The 20,000-nt window shown below is 44.9% G+C and overlaps 3 protein-coding genes across 3 annotated transcripts in view; 1 reads left to right on the top strand and 2 right to left on the bottom strand.

Moving 5' to 3' along the window:
* LOC135203032 (uncharacterized) overlaps nt 1-20,000 on the top strand; it is a 339,686-nt gene that overhangs the window by 39,023 nt on the left and 280,663 nt on the right. The window lies entirely within an intron of this gene.
* LOC135202797 (uncharacterized) lies at nt 1,798-4,267 on the bottom strand. Its single transcript, XM_064232257.1, has 2 exons — nt 3,446-4,267; nt 1,798-2,598 (listed from the first exon to the last, which is right to left on the bottom strand). The coding sequence occupies exons 1-2, from the start codon at nt 4,265-4,267 to the stop codon at nt 1,798-1,800; spliced, it is 1,623 nt and encodes a 540-aa protein (XP_064088327.1).
* LOC135202796 (probable serine/threonine-protein kinase kinX) lies at nt 5,520-8,619 on the bottom strand. Its single transcript, XM_064232256.1, has one exon. It carries the CDS (start codon nt 8,310-8,312, stop codon nt 5,520-5,522), a length of 2,793 nt encoding a protein of 930 aa, XP_064088326.1. The 5' UTR covers nt 8,313-8,619.

The raw sequence follows: 20,000 nt of genomic DNA, 5'->3' as shown, positions 1-20,000 counted from the left end.
GAAATAAACACTTTTCTTATCAGGCCAAAGGATTATTCTCGTATCCTTGTTTATATCTCCGGTTCCTGCGAAAAAATCCGGGTAAATCCGCTCGTATTCTACGTAGTATTTATGGTGGATTAATCTTTTTTTTTTCTGGGCGGGGGCGTGGGGGGGAGGTCGGAGTATATAGTAAAAGTACTGAGAAATAATATATATATATATAATATATATATATATATATATATAATATACATATATACATATATACATATATATATATATATATATATATATAATATCTACATACATACATGGATATACTATGAATATATATGTATATATATATTGTATGCATACATATATACCTATGCATAGACAATACTGTACATATTTAGATAGCCCTACATTGCTAGCTCTCGACTACTAAGCGCCGATATCATTTTACACATTGTTGCATTATGTTTATAAATAAGCTCAGGCAATTACATTTGAGAAAAAAACAATGATGCAATATATATATATATATATATATATATATCTATATATATACCTATATATAGTATATTATATACCTATATATTACAAATAAATATGTATATGTATATATATTGTAGATATTATAGAATTATATATATTTATACATACATACATATACATACACATACATGCATATATATATTAATACATATATATATATATATTATATATATATATTATATATATATTAAAACACACTCATTAGTACGAAAATGAATTTTTTTTTCATGTTAATGAACTATCACAGGCATATCTTGTGTACAAATATCTAGTGAATACTCTGTTATTGCAACATCTAAACCTTAAAGTAAAAAGATATACCACATAAAAAAATATTTCCTTTGAGACGATAAAGAACTCTACAAAATGAAACGCACATATAAAAGTGAAGGACTGTAACATCTTGGTGTTAAATACTTAGGCAGTGAACATGCCGTGAGCATACTAATTAGAGTAATTAAAATGGAATCCATTCAAATTTTGAAACACTCAAAACTGAGCAAGCATGCAAGCTTGAAAATAGATTTTATACCTATATGTCATCTCACTATCCAATTCCTCTTCTACCTCATCGAATATATGTGAATTTTCACATCCAACTCCGATGGCACTGGCTACACATTTTTATTTATTTACCAGGGTTGGCAATGATTAGATAAACTGATTTAATCAAGTGATTAAATAATTGATTTTCTCATTTAAAAAATCATGATTTTTATTTTTTTTTATTTTAAATTTTTTTTAAATTTGAAAGCAAATCAAATTGAAAAATATGGGTTGGTGTTTAATGAAAACTTCAGCATGACTGTGCTGCATCTATTGATATTAATATAAAAAAATTGCAAATAGATTCTTTATAAAATACATTTTGAGAAAAAAAAAGGATTGAAGAAACATCTAACTGATCAAAAAACCAAATAAATCAAAATCAAATAAATGAACAAAAATCAAATAAATCACCGATTTTTTATTTTTGTTTTTTTGATTATTTTTACTTAAAAAAAAACCAATCCTGCCGTCTATACATTCACATTGATGGCGACAGCCTTTACGGAAATTACCACTTAATTAGGTGCAACAGTTCGACTGGAGAGAGAGAGAGAGAGAGAGAGAAATGTGAAATTTTCCTCCTTTCTGTGCACGGAGAAGTGAAAGCTGACAGCTGTCAAACCTTGGATAAGTATCGTTTTTATGAATATCGCTTGCACTCTTTTTAGGGTGTTCTTGCAGTACAAAGTTTATAAGGAGTTACAAGGATTAAGATGTCTCAAAGACTTGTTAGTCCATCCGAGGAGACATCGTGTGCTCACTTATCTGGCTAGGGCCGGAGGTTTCTGCCGATCCCTGGCAGAAGCAGGAGGAAGGGCTCGACTGGTGGAGGGCGGAGGCTGCTGCCCATCCCTGCCAAAGTAGGCAGAAGGGCTCGACCGGTGGTGGCCGAAGGCTACTGCCCATCCCAGCCAAAGCAGGCAGAAGGGCCTGACCGGTGGAGGCCGGAGACTGCTGCCCATTCCTGCTAAAGCAGGAGGAAGGGCCCAACTGGCTGGGGCCAGATGCGGTTGCCCATCCTGGCTGAAGCAGGAGGAAGAGCTCGACTGGCAGAGGACATAGGATGCTGCCCATTCCCGTTGAAAGAAGGAGGAAGGGCTCTACCGGCAGGGACCGGAGGCTGCTGCCCATCCTCGACATAGCAGGTGGGAGGGCTTGACCGGCGAGGGCCGAAGGCGGCTGCTCATCCCTGCCGAAGCAGGAGGAAGGGATCAACCGGCGGGGCCTGAAGGCGGCTGCCCATCCCCGCCGAAGCAGGAGGAAGGGCTCGACCGGCGGGGGCCGGAGGCGGCTGCCCATCCCAGCCGAAGCAGGAGGAAGGGCTCGACCGGTGGGGGCCGGAGGCGGCTGCCCATCCCAGCCGAAGCAGGAGGAAGGTCCTCGACCGGCGGGGTTGGGCCGGAAGGCGGCTTGCCCATCCCAGCCGAAGCAGGAGGAAGGGCTCGACCGGCGGGGGCCGGAGGCGGCTGCCCATCCCAGCCGAAGCAGGAGGAAGGGCTTGACCGGTGGGGGCCAGAAGCGGCTGCCCATCTTGGCGGAAGCAGGAGATAGGGATCAACTGGCCGGGGCCAGAAGTGGCTGCCCATCCCAGCTGAAGCAGGAGGAAGGGCTCGACCGGCGGGGGCCGGAGGCGGCTGCCCATCCCACCCAGCGGGGGCCGGAGGCGGCTGCCCATCCCAGCCGAAGCAGGAGGAAGGGCTCGACCAGGCGGGGGCCGGAGGCGGCTGCCCATCCCAGCCGAAGCAGGAGGAAGGGCTCGACCGGCGGGGGGGGGCCGGCCGAGGCGGTGCCCATCCCAGCCGAAGCAGGAGGAAGGGCTCGACCGGCGGGGGCCATAGGCGGCTGCCCATCCCAGCCGAAGCAGGAGGAAGGGCCTGACCAGCTGGGACCGGAGGCGGCTGCCCATCCCAGCCGAAGCAGGAGGAAGGGCTCGACCGGCGGGGGCCAGAGGCGGCTGCCCAACCCAGCCGAACAGGAGGAAGGCTCGACCAGGCGGGGGCCGGAGGCGGCTGCCCATCCCAGCCGAAGCAGGAGGAAGGGCTCGACCGGCGGGGGCCGGAGGCGGCTGCCCATCCCAGCCGAAGCAGGAGGAAGGGCTCGACCGGCGGGGGCCAGAGGCGGCTGCCCATCCCAGCCGAAGCAGGAGGAAGGGCTCGACCGGCGGGGGCCGGAGGCGGCTGCCCATCCCAGCCGAAGCAGGAGGAAGGGCTCGACCGGCGGGGGCCGGAGGCGGCTGCCCATCCCAGCCGAAGCAGGAGGAAGGGCTCGACCGGCGGGGGCCGGAGGCGGCTGCCCATCCCAGCCGAAGCAGGAGGAAGGGCTCGACCGGCGGGGGCCAGAGGCGGCTGCCCATCCCAGCCGAAGCAGGAGGAAGGGCCTGACCAGCTGGGACCGGAGGCGGCTGCCCATCCCAGCCGAAGCAGGAGGAAGGGCCTGACCAGCTGGGACCGGAGGCGGCTGCCCATCCCAGCCGAAGCAGGAGGAAGGGCTCGACCGGCGGGGGCCATAGGCGGCTGCCCATCCCAGCCGAAGCAGGAGGAAGGTCTCGACCGGCGGGGGCCGGAGGCGGCTGCCCATCCCAGCCGAAGCAGGAGGAAGGTCTCGACCGGCGGGGGCGGAGGCGGCTGCCCATCCCAGCCGAAGCAGGAGGAAGGGCTCGACCGGCGGGGGCCGGAGTCGGCTGCCCATCCCAGCCGAAGCAGGAGGAAGGGCTCGACGGCGGGGGCCGAGGCGGCTGCCCATCCCAGCCGAAGCAGGAGGAAGGGCCTGACCAGCTGGGACCGGAGGCGGCTGCCCATCCCAGCCGAAGCAGGAGGAAGGGCTCGACCGGCGGGGGCCATAGGCGGCTGCCCATCCCAGCCGAAGCAGGAGGAAGGGCTCGACCGGCGGGGGCCAGAGGCGGCTGCCCATCCCAGCCGAAGCAGGAGGAAGGTCTCGACCGGCGGGGGGACGGAGGCGGCTGCCATCCCAGCCGAAGCAGGAGGAAGGGCTCGACGGCGGGGGCCGGAGGCGGCTGCCCATCCCAGCCGAAGCAGGAGGAAGGGCTCGACCGGCGGGGGCCGGAGGCGGCTGCCCATCCCAGCCGAAGCAGGAGGAAGGTCTCGACCGACGAGGGCCTGAGGCGGCTGCCCATCCCAGCCGAAGCAGGAGGAAGGGCTTCACCAGTTGGTGCTGATGGCTGGCTGGGGGAACCAGCCATCGGCCCAACTCGCAGAGTCCATCTGCCTGACTCGGCGGGGAGGGCCAGCCATTAGGTCCGCGCCGGTAGAGTCCGTCCGCCTGCCTCGGCGGGGAGGGCCAGCCATTTGGTCCGCGCCGGTAGAGTCCGTCCGCCAGCCTCGGCGGGGAGGGCCAGCCATTTGGTCCGCGCCGGTAGAGTCCGTACCGCCCTGCCGGCTGGCTGGGGAGGGCCAGCCATTTGGTCCCGCGCCGTAGAGTCCGTCCGCCTGCCTCGGCGGGGAGGGCCAGCCATTTGGTCCGCTGACCGTAGATTGCCTCCGTCCGCCTGCCTCGGCGGGGATGGGGACCAGCCATTTGGTCCGCGCCGGTAGAGTCCGTCCGCCTGCCTCGGCGTGGGAGGGCCAGCCATTTGCCGTACCGCGCCTCCGGTAGAGTCCGTCCGCCAGCCTCGGCGGGGAGGGCCAGCCATTTGGTCCGCGCCGGTAGGTCCGTCCCGCCTGCCCCGGCGGGAGGGCCAGCCATTTGGTCCGCGCCGGTAGAGGTCCGGTCCGCCTGCCCCGGCGGGGAGGCCAGCCATTTGTCCGCGCCGGTAGAGTCCGTCCGCCTGCCTCGGCGGGGAGGGCCAGCCATTTGGTCCGCGCCGGTAGAGTCCGTCCGCCTGCCCCGGCGGGGAGGGCCAGCCATTTGGTCCGCGCCGGTAGAGTCCGTCCGCCTGCCCGCCCGGCGGGGAGGGCCAGCCATTTGGTGCCGCGCCGGTAGAAGGTCCGTCCGCCTCCCCGGCGGGGAGGGCCAGCCATTTGGTCCGCTGCCGGTAGAGTCCGTCCGCCTGCCCCGGCAGGGAGGGCCAGCCATTTGGTCCACGCCGGTAGAGTCCGTTCGCCAGCCTCGGCGGGAGGGCCAGCCATCGGTCTCCGCTGGCATTCTGTCCGCCTTCTGCAGAGGGAAAGGGTTGCTCTTGGCCCTTGATTTTGCCCTAGTGGCAAGGGCAAATATCGTCACCCCCTCTGAGGCGGTGGAAGGGCTCATCCTTCATGGGTCTGACATGCACCATTACCCACTGGTACAGGTAGATGGAGTCCATTAATGGGAGCCAACAGTTGGTTGGGGGGAACCAGCTTTTGGCCCCACTGGTGGAGTCCGTCAGTGGAAGTCAATGGCTGATTGGGGGGAACCAGCATTTGGTCCCACTGGTGGAGTTCATCTGCCTGGTGGGGAAGGGCAGTTGTTGACCTCTATTGTTTCAGTCCATCCACCTGCCTTGGTGGGGAAGGCTAGCCTTGTTTACCCACAAAGCTAAGTCCATCTGTTTCCTCCCTCCTCCGCTTGGAACTGATTTCCTCATAACCTACCTTGTGTGGGCTTGTTTTTTGAGCCTCTTTCATTTGGCTCTTTTGCTCCTTCGTCTTCTTCCTCGATTTTTTCACTCGTGGTTTCGGCGGCCTCATCTTCTGTAGTCCCGGAATTCGTTTCCTGGGTAGCCCTGGAATCCGCCATACATACTCTTGACCTGGAGCTTTAGCTTTAGCTTTAGGCCTGTTATGTTCCGAGTCCTCCACATCCTCTTCGTCTTCTTCTAAGTCTTCTTCATCCTCCTCATCTTCTTCTAAGTCCTCTTCATCCTCCTCATCTTCTTCTAAGTCCTCTTCATCCTCCTCATCTTCTTCTAAGTCCTCTTCATCTTCTAAGTCCTCCTCATCCTCCTCATCTAGTTCAGAGTCCTCCTCATCCTCCTCAACCTCTTCTGAGTCGTCCTCGTCCTCCTCGTGCTCTTCTGAGAACTCCTCATCTTCTGTGTCTTCCCAATAGTTTGATTCTTCGCTGTCATCATGTGATTCGTAGTTGTCTTCCATTTCTAAAGTGTCCTCTATTATGAAATTTTCTTCAACTCCTGATTCAGGTTCAATGTTCACAGGCGTATAATCTTCAGTCTCTTCTCGCTGCCTCTTTCTCCTTCTGTTTCTCCGTTGTTTGCCTTTCTTCTCCTCCTCTATCCATTCTTTCTCCAGTTGTTCCACATCATAGATGAAGGTGAGGGGATTGGCAATGGGGAACTCGGCCATTTCCATGTCGTCCTTCCCAGCAGGCAGTGATTCGTCCTCATCTGAAAGGTTTGGCCTTCCAGAACTTCCTCCTTCAGGTTCACCGTCTTCCACTTCAGGTTTGGTGGCTGCCTCTGAAACAGCGGTGGTTTCCTCCTCAAGACGATCTTGCTGTCTCTCTTGCCTCTTTTTGCGTCTATTTTTCCTTCTTTTCCCTTTCGTCTCTTTGAGGCATTCTTCTTTCACATTCTCCACTTCATTCAGTAAAGTGAAGGGACTGGCAGCAGGTAGAATTTTGTCCTCATCGCCTGGGGGTCTGTCAAAACTTACTTTGGGTACACCTTCGGTGACTTCATTTTCTTCTTCCCCAGCAGGTAGAAATTTGTCCTCATTGGCTGGGGGTCTCTCGCAACTTACTTGGGTTTCACCTTCTTCAGGTAACCCTTCGTCTAACACTGGACTTATCTCGTTTTGAAGGAGCTGCCTACCTTTTTGCCCTTGCAAGTCCTCTTCTATTTCTCTAACCAACAGCTCTTTCTCTCTCGCCTGTAACTTCTCACTGAATTCCATGAGAACAGATTCTTGGTGGCAGATGGACTCTTCCTTTGCCACCAGTTCTTGTTCTCTCGCCTGTAATTTTTCACTGAATTCCATGAGAACAGATTCTTGATGGCGGATGGACTCCTCCTTTGCCACCAGTTCGTGTTCTCTCGCCTGTAATTTCTCATTGAATTCCAACAGGTTATTCTGCGTTTGGGTTACAGCCTCTTCTTTGGCTTGTAACTCTTCATCGAACTTATTCACATTCTTCTCCAGTTTCAGGACAGCTTCCTCTTTTCCTCGCAACTTTTCTTGCAATTGAAGGAGGTTCTTTTCTTGATCAAAGACAGCTTTTTCCCTCTTCTTCAACTCCTTCTCCAATTTCAGTAGGACATTTTCCTTCTCCTGGGCCGATTGCCCCGCCTTTTTTGCCCTCTTCTCTTCGCTTTTGAGGTCCTTCTTCGCCTGTTGTATATTGGAGAACTTCTTGTCCAGCTCCTTTCCTTTTTGGGCGAGACTTCTTTCTCTCTCTTCCATGTCCTTCTTAGCATTTTTCATGTAGAAACCGAAGTCTTTTTCCTTTTGACTGGCTTCTCTCAAGAGCACGTTCAGCTCTTCCTCCTTTCTAGAGACTTCGGTTTCATTTTTACGTTCCAGTTCGTCGTTTTTCTGCTTTATCAACTCATCTTTTTCCATCAGACGACATTGTAAAGCTTTGTTCTGGGCTTCGACCTCTTTCAAGAGGTGATTTGCTCTGCGCTGTTCGTCTAAAGCCATCTCCATGGCCTTTTTTGCAGCTGCATTTTCATTTTCCTTCTCTCGTAACCTGACCTCGTTTTCATATTCCATTGCCATTAATTCGTCCTTCAGAATCAGGATGTCTTCTTGCTCCTTTTCCAGGCACTCCTCAATCCTGTTTCTTTGACTGACGACATCTCTCAGTTCTTCCTCTAACTGCTTCTTTTCTTCAAGCAGTTTCTCTTGTAGGCGCAAGATGTCTGTCAGCTTAGTTTTTTCCATATCCTCGCCTGGTTCGATGTCAGGTTCTGGTTGTCCGAGATGTTCTGGAGACACCTGGGTTTCGACATTCCTTTTGTCAGTTTCCCGGTGCGCCTCCACATCTTGTTCGTCGTCAGGTTCTTGTTCTCCCAGATGTTCTAGAGACACCTGGGTTTGGACGTTCCTCTTGTCCGTTTCGTGGTCCTGGTCCGTATCCTCATTATCCTTGCCGAAAATATTCCATTTCCGGTACGCGAGCCAACCTAAGCGTCCGCCAACAGCAAGACCGGTGGCAGCAATGCCTGCTGCAATTGGCGAGTTCCAAGGTCCGGTCACGTCGTTGATGCAATCGTCGTACAAATTAGTAAGGTCATAATCATGTTCCTCGGCACCAAGTGACGCCCAGAAGGCATCGAAAGCCGAGCTATAAGTCGCATTAACAATACCAGCTAACAAAGCACAACCAAATGTTACTAAGACGTTCATTTTGTTGTATGACTATGCGAGCTGCTTGCTCTTGCCTTAGTTTCCAAATCTGCCACGGCAGAAATTTTAGGGATTCCCAGGAATCCTGAGGCTCCGACAGTCCTTCTGGAGAAGAAGAAGCAAAGTCTTCAGTGCTCGGAGCTCCGGAGCTCCCACTGCGGGATCTTCCTCGGAATCCTCAGCCTCCTTCAATTCTTCAGGCGGAGCAAGGTCGTCTTCAGTACCAGGCTCCAGAGTTCCTTGCCAGGAGCGACTTCAGAGAGGTTTTCGAAGCGAATCTCAGTCTCTCGTCGAAGGGAAATGTATTCCCGGATTTCGCTTCCTCTGAAGACTTGGGGTCCTCCAAGAAGTGATGGTGTGTTGATGCATCATTTCTTGGAAGATATCTAACTGTAAAATATAGAATTTCATTTTTTTTTTTTTTTTCGTTGATAACTGATCTTTTCTGTATTTCCTGTCACCTTCTGTTACATCTTTGACTCCAATAACCATTTTCTTTTTGGGGGCTGGAATTTCAAATTACTGCCCTCTGTAGGCTTTTACCATATGAATATGGTTTATCATCTTAATAATAATAATAATAATAATAATAATAATAATAATAATATATTATTATTATTAATAATAATGTTTTATTGATTTGCACAGAAATAACGAGGGAGTTCCTGAAAACTATCTGAAGGATGAATTTGTGTTGCATAATGATACGTTGTTATATATATAATATATTTAATATATTAATATATATATATATCATTTATATATAGTATTATATGTATATATATAGTATATATTATATATATGTATGTATAATATATATGTGTATATATATATATATATATATATATATATATATATATATATATATATATATATATATATATATATACGTATATATATATATACACACACACACACACACACACACACATATATATATATATATATATATATATATATATATATATATATATATATATATATATATATATATATATATATATATATATATATATATATGCATATATGTATATACAGTTGTATGCATTTAGGACTGATATAAAGATATTGATAATTATATGCTATAATAAACGTAGAAAAAAATAATTTTGAAAAGATATGCCTATAGCTCATTCAGCACATCGTGAAAATTAATTGCTATATAATACTACTTTTCACTACTAACCCCTTCCGTATATCCTTAAGCCAAACCATATACTATCTACAATTAGAAGGATTACTCACCAAGGATTAACCATAGACGTCCTTCGTTTGAAAACAATTTCACGGTTGATCTGTTTATCTAATCGTGTGTCACTCTAATTGAGCATTTAGCCCCCCTACTGTATCTCTCCCCTCTGTTTATAGGCCTAATGGTCTCAGTACTATTGTTGGGCTTGGCAATATTCCGCTTGTTTAAGCCTAACGGTGTTAGTACTGATGTTGGTATTAAAAGTATTCCGATTTTGTAGGACTGATGGTCTTAGTACTGTTGTTGGTATTAAAGATATTCCAATTTGTAGGCTTAAGGGAATTATAGTAATAGTGTTGGTCTGAAAATATTCCGGTTTTGTAGGACTCATGGTCTTAGTAGTGTTTTTGGTATTAAAGATATTCCAATTTTTTATGCCTAATGGAATTATAGTAATAGTGTTGGTCTTAAAAAATATGCCGGTTGTGTGGCCTACTGGTCTTAGTACTGTTGTTGGTAGTAAAAATATACCAATTTTGTAGGCCTAGTGGAGTTATAGTGATTGTGTTGCTTTTAAAAGTGTTTCATTTCTCTAGGCCTAACGGCGTTATAGTCACTGAAAATATTCCAGTTCTGTATGTCAAGTAGAGTAATAGTACTATTGCTGTTATTAAAATTACACCCGCCCTCTTTGAACTTAGGCCTATCGATAACCAGAGTTCTCATAGTTAGATAGTTCTGTAGGTTTCATGGTGCAGAAATAAAATTATATAGTAAAAAGTCACTTGAAATCATGTCTCCTCAAAGAACTGTAGACTCTGAAGACCTTTGTAGCAGGAGCACTCACTTACCTAGATGGCGCCACTAGTTCTTTGAAGTAGTGGAAGTTCTCAGCAGATTTAAATCATATCTTCCTACGAGGTTTTTATAATAACTATAATTTTAGCTTAATGTTTTCTTTATTTTATTAAGCTAGAATAATAACTCTAAAACCTATGGGACACATATGTTTGTGTGACAACTAAGGTTAAGTTTACAGGGAATTAATTTGTCAAGTAATTTAAAAAGTATTTATTTGACGAATCAACAATACGATTATTTTCTGTCCATTATTTGAAACAGCCATCGGTGCTACTTTTCTTGCCATCTACTCCTCGTCACCTACTCCGAGGCGCGCTATAAGCAAAGTCCACCTAGCTTTGCAGCTAAGCCCCGCCCATTGATTATGTCACGACTATTACTTGAAGCTGACTGATTAGCAATAGTTTCGAAAAACTGGTTAATCTGTGGTTCTTTTCAACTCTATTTTGCAATGGTCGTCTTACCGACCTAAAATACGTTTCGCTGATTATCAAAAGGAAACGTTGTATTATATATCCCATGAAATAAAATCAACATACACATCCCTCTGAAAATGGTAAAAAAGCAGGAAAATATGAATGAAGTCACGAGTGTTCTGCGATGCTGCAATGTTGTGTTTCGTAAACGAGGTTCATCTGAATACGGACTGCTTGAATCACTTGACAAAGATAATTACCGTCTGATATTGTCAAGCGTGTTCACATTCTAAATTTGAAAACAAAGACTTTCTCAGAGCTATGCAGATTGCTATTTCATACTGATTTCAGGAAATTTGACTACATTTTAATAATCTTAAAATCGATTTCATTGGAATAGTTCACTCATACGACGGGATGGCAAGCAGTGACTACACTCTACAAAACCATAATATGCCTTTGTTTAACTTTTACAGTATGATAGGGTATATGAGACATATTGGATATAATTTGCTGAGAATTTTCCAAAGGACATTATCTCCTTTCGAAATAACAGGATCATAAAAAATGACGTACACCTATAATGTCCTAGTCTTTTTGTCGGTTTACGCAGCTTATGACGTTTGGATTATAGGCCTATCTTATATTCAGCCGTTTTATTGTGGTTCTTGTGGTTATTCTTGTTTTTGATGCTGCTATTCTGGTGCTTGTAGTGCTTGCAGAATAAACATAGACCTATTCATAAAATACTGGTGTAGAAAATTATCTGCCTACTCTTGTTAATTGAAATATAGTCATTTGTTTTAATGAAAAGTAATCGAGATCTTTATGAGTATACTCTACGCTAGAATATTCCCCTAATAACAGAGAGAGAGAGAGAGAGAGAGAGAGAGAGAGAGAGAGAGAGAGAGAGACTGACTCTTATTTATCCTTTTGTCCAACAGGGTCATCTACAAGAATGCCCCCAAAACCAAGTGATTCATGGAGTACTCGCAGACTGGTTTGGATCATGTCGTACATAACCTTTTCAACTATCACTTATTTTTTTTCTTATTTTGTTAAGTATCTTATGATGTCTTTCTACCATAAACTTCATTTTCATAGATACGCTACAGCAGCCTTATATTTATTTACTCGTCACAGTAGATATGTTTTCAATGTAGTTCATTGAGAGTAGTTTGAGAGTTGTAAGGCGGAGACAGTCCTAAGATTGATCTGCGCGCGCCATCGGCTACGCGCCCTCAAGTTTTACTTTTATTCTCTGTGGTATGAGCGGCGTTACAGTTACTATGGCCACCCACGCATGTATGATTGTGTGTTCTTGCTTATACGTGTACATTCCACTTTATGCATATACATTATATATCGTGGAGTTGAAACTATATTAATTGAAAGCTATTCTATTTCCAACAGATATGGGTAGAAAACTATTTGCGATATAAAATTGACGTTTAGACCCATGCCCTGTCATTGCCTCAAAATATAAGAAATTGGCGTGTAGGCCTATGCCCTGCTATTGCCTCAAAATATTAAAAAATCGACGTGTAAGCCTATGCCCTGTATTTGCTTCAGAATATAAGAAATTGACGTGTAGGCCTAATCTCTCAATGATATTAATATTTGATATGCAGGATTATGATGAATTAATACCCCAACATCGGAACTGCCTTCACTTCATTGAATGTGGTCCATGTGGGTATCGCTTACGTAGGCTAACACCAGCTTAAAATAAGGAAAAAGCAAGATGCTTACGTATAAAGGCTGCATATGATAAAAATGAAAGATGCAAAGGACAAACTGATCCAAGATAGTCATAATGATAATGCTATCGGAGGTATCAACTGCATTCTTCACAATTCCGGGAACTCAAAACTGTGTTGTCATGATTCATGCACGATACTCAAGAATACCGAACGGATTCGAATCCGCACTGGTGATCATTTGGACTGTTAACTAGTACGACATCATTCCCCGTTCGAGATCTAGTCAATCACTGGCGTGCAGTAGCCGGACTTAGCTGCAAAGCTGGGTGGAGTTTGCTATAGTCCCTCGTGGATCAACGTATTATAAACAGCGCGGTCGACTAATTATATTAATAAACGACATTTTCGTGCGGCCGTCTACATTACATTTACCGTGCAGTGTTGAGTACTATAATAAATTCACATCAGCCGTGCATTAGATGTTTAGGCCAGTCCCTTGCGACGCTCCTGATTGGCTGTTGATAAGCCAATCACAGGGCTGGAAACACTGAGTCTCGCGAGAGAGTTCACATAGGCAGGATGTATGTTCCACCTCTCTTAAAAAACGTATCCCTCAGGAGAGGTGGAACATAAATCCTACCCTTGTGAACTCTCTCGAGAGACTGAGAGTTTCCAGCCCTGTGATTGACTTATCAACAGCCAATCAGGAGCGTTCGTAAAGGACTGGCCTAGACATCAGATGTACGGTTGACGTGAATCTACTATAGCACCTCGGAGTAAGTGAGGCGTAGATAACAAGTCAAACTAGCACCCAGTCATCCAAATGTTTTTCCTTCTCTTAAACAACCACAAAGATAAAAAAAAAAAAAAAAAAAAAAAAAAAAATAGATGCTATGTGACAAAGAATGAGTTGTGCCGAGTAGAAAAAAAAAGTCGACCTTTCTCCTGCAATCTCGTAGCCGTTTCTCTGGGTAACCCATCCACATAGGCCCCTTTTTCCTCTCCACGCCCCCCCCCCCCACCCCCCCCCCCCCCCCCCATGGCTAAAATAACCTCATTAAATCACCATTATGCCCCAGTTCTGCCGGCGAGGTCCTCCTCACTTGGCCTCGTCGAGGACCCAAGACCTATAGACCCAAAGTCTCATTTTTTTTATGTCTTGGTCTAGCTAGGTCATGGGTCTAGGTCTTCTGTACCTGAACGCTAGTACTGGATTCTATAGTCGCTTGGTTAATTATTAGGACTTGGTCTAGGCTTTCTGTACCCAGAAGCTACTAGGCACAATGATCCTCTCTCTCTCTCTCTCTCTCTCTCTCTCTCTCTCTCTCCTCTCTCTCACCGGCGCCACGCTTTCAATTGCTCTTCTTGCAAGGGTCCTAGCGACCTCCAGCGACATCTTTTCCCTTAAGTATCCTTCGTAGGATTTCTGGTAGAAGTCTAAAAGCGTCTGTTCGCTCTCGGCATTGCCCTGATATTGGCTGAACCATTTGCCGCAGGGGGGGGGGGGGGGGGGGGGGGGGGTGCGGCCGTTTAAGCAAAGCGTATTATGAAACCCTGCGGCCGTTCCGACCAAGAACGACGGTTGTACAAATGGCCGAGAGAGGGAAAAGGAAAGAGAAGTATACGTTTTAGCCCTTTGTCTTCTATTTGGGAATGTGTCGCTGTGTATGAGAGAGAGAGAGAGAGAGAGAGAGAGAGAGAGAGAGAGAGAGAGGGCTGTTTTTCATTCCTGTTTCTTGTGGCGGAGCTGTAAAGGTGCTGCCTCCTTCAACTGAACGGCCATCGTGAGTCTAAGGTTGCAGACGTTAGCCACTGTTTACAGTCTTGAATTCCTTCGCTGTATTAGACTTATAAACTGCAAAGATGAAATTTTCTGCTGTGTTGCTTTTATAACTTTTCGTTTGGCTTCTATGTGATACGAAATGCCATTGCATAACTCCTATCGCATTACCTAGGGCGAGTGAACTGCCATTTCGTTGGAGGTCGTTAGCTGCTGTTTACAAAATTTAATCTGAAATCCTCTCGATGTATAAGACTGCAAGGATTAAGTTTTCCTGTTGAATACGGAGAGTCTCTTCGTACCGTCATTTCATTACTTAGGTCGACTGAACTGCCATTATGAGTCTAACGTTGGGGGTCGTTAGATACTGTTGACAATCCTGAAATGCTTTCGATGTATTAGACTTACGAACTGCAAAGGTCATGTTTTCTTGCCGTGTTGCTTTAGAGAACTTTTCGTCAGGCTTCTACGTAATACGAAACGCCTTTACGCGCCGTCGTTTCATTACCCAGCTCGACGGTATGATGAATTTAAACCCAGCCGAGGAGAGAAAGGTCTCGTTCGACGTCATCTGTTGGCAATCACATCCACAGAGTTCCAGCAGCTATGTTGGCAATTCACAACACACACACACACACACTCTCTCTCTCACACACTGTCGGCAAAATATACATTCAACATCCTACTCTTTCTCCTCATGGAAGGTGGTGTGAGAGTGTGAGTGTTTTTTACTTTTTTGTGAGTTTTTTTGCGTCCTCAGACTGAGATTGGACAAACAGCTTTACGATATTTCACTCGACTAGAATGATTTCCCTCGAGTGCATTTTGTGCTACAAGGACACGACGGGGTTTTTTGAAGCATTTCTCTCTCTCTCTCTCTCTCTCCGTCTCTCGTCTCTCTCGGTACTACTCTCTCTCCTCTCTTACAATTCGCATCCGGTACTTTTGCACCCAAAAGCTTTGTTGAAATCTCTCTCTCTCTCTCTCTATCCAATTCCGCTCCGCCCTACCTTTGCCCAAAAAAAACGTCTTGAAATCTTCTCTCCTCTCTCTCTTTCTTCTCTTCTCCTCTCTTCCCTCTCTCTCTCCTCTTCTTCTTTCTGTTGGGCTTACTTTCTCGTAATAAATGAAGAAATAGAATGGGAAGATGTGACAAGCGGAGTTCCTCAGGGTTCTGTCCTTGGGACTCTCTTGTTTTTGATTTACATTAATGACATTGATGTAGGCTTGGCTAGCAGGGTAGCCAAATTTGCAGGTGTAAATGCAGCAGACCCAGAGACAGTAGAAAGTTTAAGAAATGTTCTAAAGAAAATAGGAGATGGGTCAAAAAGATGGCAAATGCCTTTCAAGTTGGATAAGTGTAAAGTGTTACAAACAGGAACAAATGACATAAATAGTGTGGAACAAGAAGAGGACCTTGGAGTCATTATTACCAAGGATCTAAAATCTACAAAACAGTGGATAACAGCTGAAAAGAAGGCACAGAAACTTTTGGTCACCAACACTAAGAAAAGACATGAATAGATTAGAAGGGGTACAGGCAAGAGCCACAAAGTTAATTCCATCCATCAGGGAAGTAGGTTACCAAAGACGACTAGAGAGCCTGAACTTGTATGGCTTAGAAACACGACGATTGCAAGGACAACTGATAGAAACATTCAAAATACTGAAAGGCATAACAACAAAAGTAGACAATAACCGATTTACATTAAACGAAAACCAGACAAGAAATAATGGATGGAAACTAGAACTGAAGAGATACAACACATCCCATTGTGGGAACTTCTTGACATACAAGATATGTGACACATGGAATAAACTGCCACCTGAAGTTGTAAACAGCAACAGTGTGGAAGAGTTTACAAGAAAGCTAGACAAAATCATTAGGACACTGTGAATGAACAGTAAAACCTGCTCTTACAGATAAGTGAACACGATGTCTCCTTGGATGGACTAACAAGTCTTTGAGACATCCTGATCCTTGTAAATCCTTATAACTCTCTTTCGCACTTTCTGTTTTATGGTTGCGCAGCACAATGTCGTTATTCATTTGTTTCAAAGGTGACAGCATTTCATAGCTTTATTTATTTTTTCTTTTTCTTTTTTTTTTTTTCTTTTTTTCTTTTTTTAAATTTCGTTATGGCTGTCCGCTGTTGTATGTTCGCATGATTTTTTCTCGCATTTTTTTCTGTTTTGCTCCTCGAGTGTTTTTTCGTTTGGTGTCAGTTTAATCTAATTTTTTATATTAAATTTTTTCCGTTTGTCGGCTTAGCTAGTTCGTTTTAGAATCTGTGTGCTTTGTTTAATTGCGTTTTTGTCTATCAGTGTTTTTTGCTGATTGTGTCATTGTACATTCTTTTGACTCGTCGTGCCACTGATTTTATTTTCTTTGTACATTATTTTATCTTATTCCCATTTGTTTTGTCTTATATATTTCTTAGGTTTGTGTACTTTGTCTCTCTCTCTCTCTCTATGTATCTCTCAGTTATCATTATTATTATTATTATTATTCTATTACTTTTTTTTTTTTTTTTTTTTTTTGCTCTATCACAGTCCTCCAATTCGACTGGGTGGGTGTATTTATAGTGTGGGGTTCCGGGTTGCATCCTGCCTCCTTAGGAGTCCATCACTTTTCTTACTATGTGTGCCGTTTCTAGGATCACACTCTTCTGCATGAGTCCTGGAGCTACTTCAGCCTCTAGTTTTTTCTAGATTCCTTTTCAGGGATCTTGGGATCGTGCTAGTGCTCCTATGATTATGGGTACGATTTCCACTGGCATATCCCATATCCTTCTTATTTCTATTTTCAGATCTTGATACTTATCCATTTTTTCTCTCTTTCTCTTCAACTCTGGTGTCCCATGGTATTGCGACATCATGAGTGATACTTTCTTCTGACTTTGTCAATCAACGTCACGTCTGGTCTGTTTGCACGTATCACCCTATCTGTTTCTGATACCATAGTCCCAGAGGATCTTTGCCTGATCGTTTTCTATCACTCCCTCAGGTTGGTGCTCGTACCACGTTATTACTGCAAGGTAGCTGATGTTTCTTGCACAGGCTCCAGTGGAGGGCTTTTGCCACTGAATCATGCCTCTTTTTGTATGGTTCTGTGCAAGTGCCGGGCATTCACTTGCTATGTGGTTTATGGTTTCATTTTTCGTATTGCAACTTCCTACATATGGGAGAGATGTTATTTCCGTCTATCGTACTTTGAACTATCTGGTTTCTTAGGCCTGGATCTTTTGCCGCTGTTTATCATTCCTTCAGTTTCCTTCTTTAGCTCTCCCCTCTGTAGCCATTGCCAATTGTCATCGCTGGCTAGTTCTTTAGTCTGTCTCATGTATTGTCCGTGCATTGGTTTGTTGTGCCAGTCCTCTGTTCTTTCTGTCTTTCTCCTGTCTCTGTATATTTCTGGGTCTTCGTCTACTTTTATTAGTCCTTCTTCCCATGCACTCTTTAGCCACTCGTCTTCACTGTTTTCAGATATTGCCCCAGTGCTCTGTTTTCGCTGTTGACGCAGTCCTCTATACTTAGTAGTCCTCTCCCTCCTTCCTTTCGTGTTATGTATAGTCTGTCCGTATTTGCTCTTGGGTGTAGTGCTTTGTGTATTGTCATATGTTTCCTGGTTTTCTGATCTATGCTGCGGAGTTCTGCCTTCGTCCATTCCCACTATTCCTGCGCTGTATCTGATTACTGGCACTGCCCATGTGTTTATGGCTTTGATCATATTTCCGGCGTTGAGTTTTGACTTGAGTATCGCCTGAGTCTCTGCATATATTCTTTCCTGATCGTGTCCTTCATCTCTTGGTGTTTTATATCTCCTCCTTCCATTATTCCCAGGTATTTGTATCCTGTCTCATCTATGTGTTTGATGTTGCTCCCATCTGGTAGCTTTATCCCTTCAGTTCTCGTTACTTTGCCTTTTTGTATGTTGACTAAGGCGCATTTTTCTATTCCAAACTCCATCCTGATGTCCCCAGATACAATCCTTACAGTCTGGGTTAGGGTATCTATTTCCTTGATGCTCTTACCATACAGCTTGATGTCGTCCATGAACATCAGATGGTTGATTTTGTTGCCTCTTTTCTTGAGTTGGTACCCGGCATCCATCTTCTGTAGTACTTTTGTCATGGAATCGTGGCTACTACGAAGAGTAGTGGGGACAGTGAGTCGCCCTGGAAGATCCCTCTCTGATATTAACCTCTGCTAGTCTTATTCCAGAGCTTGTAAGTATTGTATTCAGTGCGCATTGTATTTTGAGGAAGCTGATGGTATTTTCCTCTGCCCATATATTTTTTCAGGCATTCTATTAGCCATGTGTGTGGTATCATGTCGAAGGCTTTCTTATAGTCTATCCATGCCTATGCTTAGGTTGGTTTCCTTCTCCTACTGTTCTTCATTACCATTTTGTCTATCAGGAGCTGGTCTTTTGTGCCCTACACTTCCTTCTGCATCCTTTCTGTTGGTGGGGGATGGTGTTTGTCTCCTCTAGGTAGTTGTATAGCCTTTCACTGATGATACCTGTTAGTAACTTCCACATTATTGGTAGGCAGGTGATAGGCCTGTAGTTACTGGCTATATTTCCCTTACTCTTGTCTTTTTGTACTAAGGATGTTCTCCCTGTGGTCATCCATTTGGGTGCTTGGTGATTTGAGATACAATGCTGGAGTTGTTCTGCTATTCGTGGGTGTAGGGCCTTGAAGTTTTTGAGCCAGTATCCATGGACTTCATCGGGACCTGGGGCTTTCCAGTTTGGCATTTTCTTTAGTTGGTGTCTGACTGTGTCTGTCGTGATCTCTGTGAATCTTTGTTTTATTCTCCCTGTTTCTTCTTCCTTGACTTCCTGGAGCCATGTTGCATGTTTGTTGTGTGATACCGGATTGCTCCATATGTTTTCCCTGAGTCTCTTACTTGGTTCGGCTTCAGGAATTTCTGGGTGGTTGTCTTCCCCTCTTAGTTGGCTGTATAGTCTTTTCTGGTTGGTTCCGAATAGTTTGTTCTGTTGGTATCCTTATTCCTGTTCATGTACCGTTGGATCTTGTGTGCTTTGGCCTTAAGCCTCTGTTTTACATCGTTCTATTGTGTTGTTTAGTCCCCTCTCTTGTACTTTGTATTTCTCGTTGAGTTCCTCCCTTGTTTTCTTGCTTCTTAGCCTTTTTTTTCTGCCATCTCTTTCAGTTACTCAAGTCAGATCTCATCACCATGATTTGCTTTCCAGGCGCCTTTTCAAGGAGGTTGCTGTTTTGGTTTCTGTTGGGTTGGTTGTGACGGTGGTGTTGGTGTTCGAATCCCCATCAGTTCTGCTACTAATCTTGCTCCTGCATATGTCAAGTTATTTGTTTCTGTGATACTGGTGGTGTGTATTAGGCCCATTATTTCATTGACCTCACTTGTTTTCTCCCTTAATTTCTTGGTGTTGTAGGCTTTCATGGAGGGGATCTTTGTTCTCTCTGTATCTGGCTCCATCCATTGTCTAATCTTTTCTACCCATTCCGTCCTCTCTGTTACTTCGTCGGTGTTTCTTCGTGTGTCGTTGTTTGATACTTCATCCTCCCTGTCGTCTTCATTACTATTACTATTATTATTATTATTATTATTATTATTATTATTATTATTATTATTATTATTATTATAATATCCATACAAAGAACAAAAAGTACTCTCTGTTTATTATTGTTATTATTATTATTATTATTATTATTATTATCATTATTATTATTATTATATCCGTAA

Source organism: Macrobrachium nipponense, chromosome 33, assembly GCF_015104395.2.
Source record: "Macrobrachium nipponense isolate FS-2020 chromosome 33, ASM1510439v2, whole genome shotgun sequence".
Lineage (NCBI taxonomy): Eukaryota > Metazoa > Arthropoda > Malacostraca > Decapoda > Palaemonidae > Macrobrachium > Macrobrachium nipponense.
Note: the sequence above shows the minus strand (reverse complement) of the source record. Positions and strands in the feature narration are given on the sequence as shown.

Excerpts from the sequence above, each read along its gene's own strand:
- LOC135202797 (XM_064232257.1), bottom strand. The coding sequence starts at position 4,267 with ATGGCTGGTTCCCCCAGCCAGCCATCAGCACCAACTGGTGAAGCCCTT. Across the intron at positions 2,599-3,445 it reads CTCCGGTCCCAGCTGGTCAG|ATGGGCAGCCGCTTCTGGCC; the intron begins GCCCTTCCTCCT and ends GCTTCCGCCAAG.
- LOC135202796 (XM_064232256.1), bottom strand. The coding sequence starts at position 8,312 with ATGAACGTCTTAGTAACATTTGGTTGTGCTTTGTTAGCTGGTATTGTT.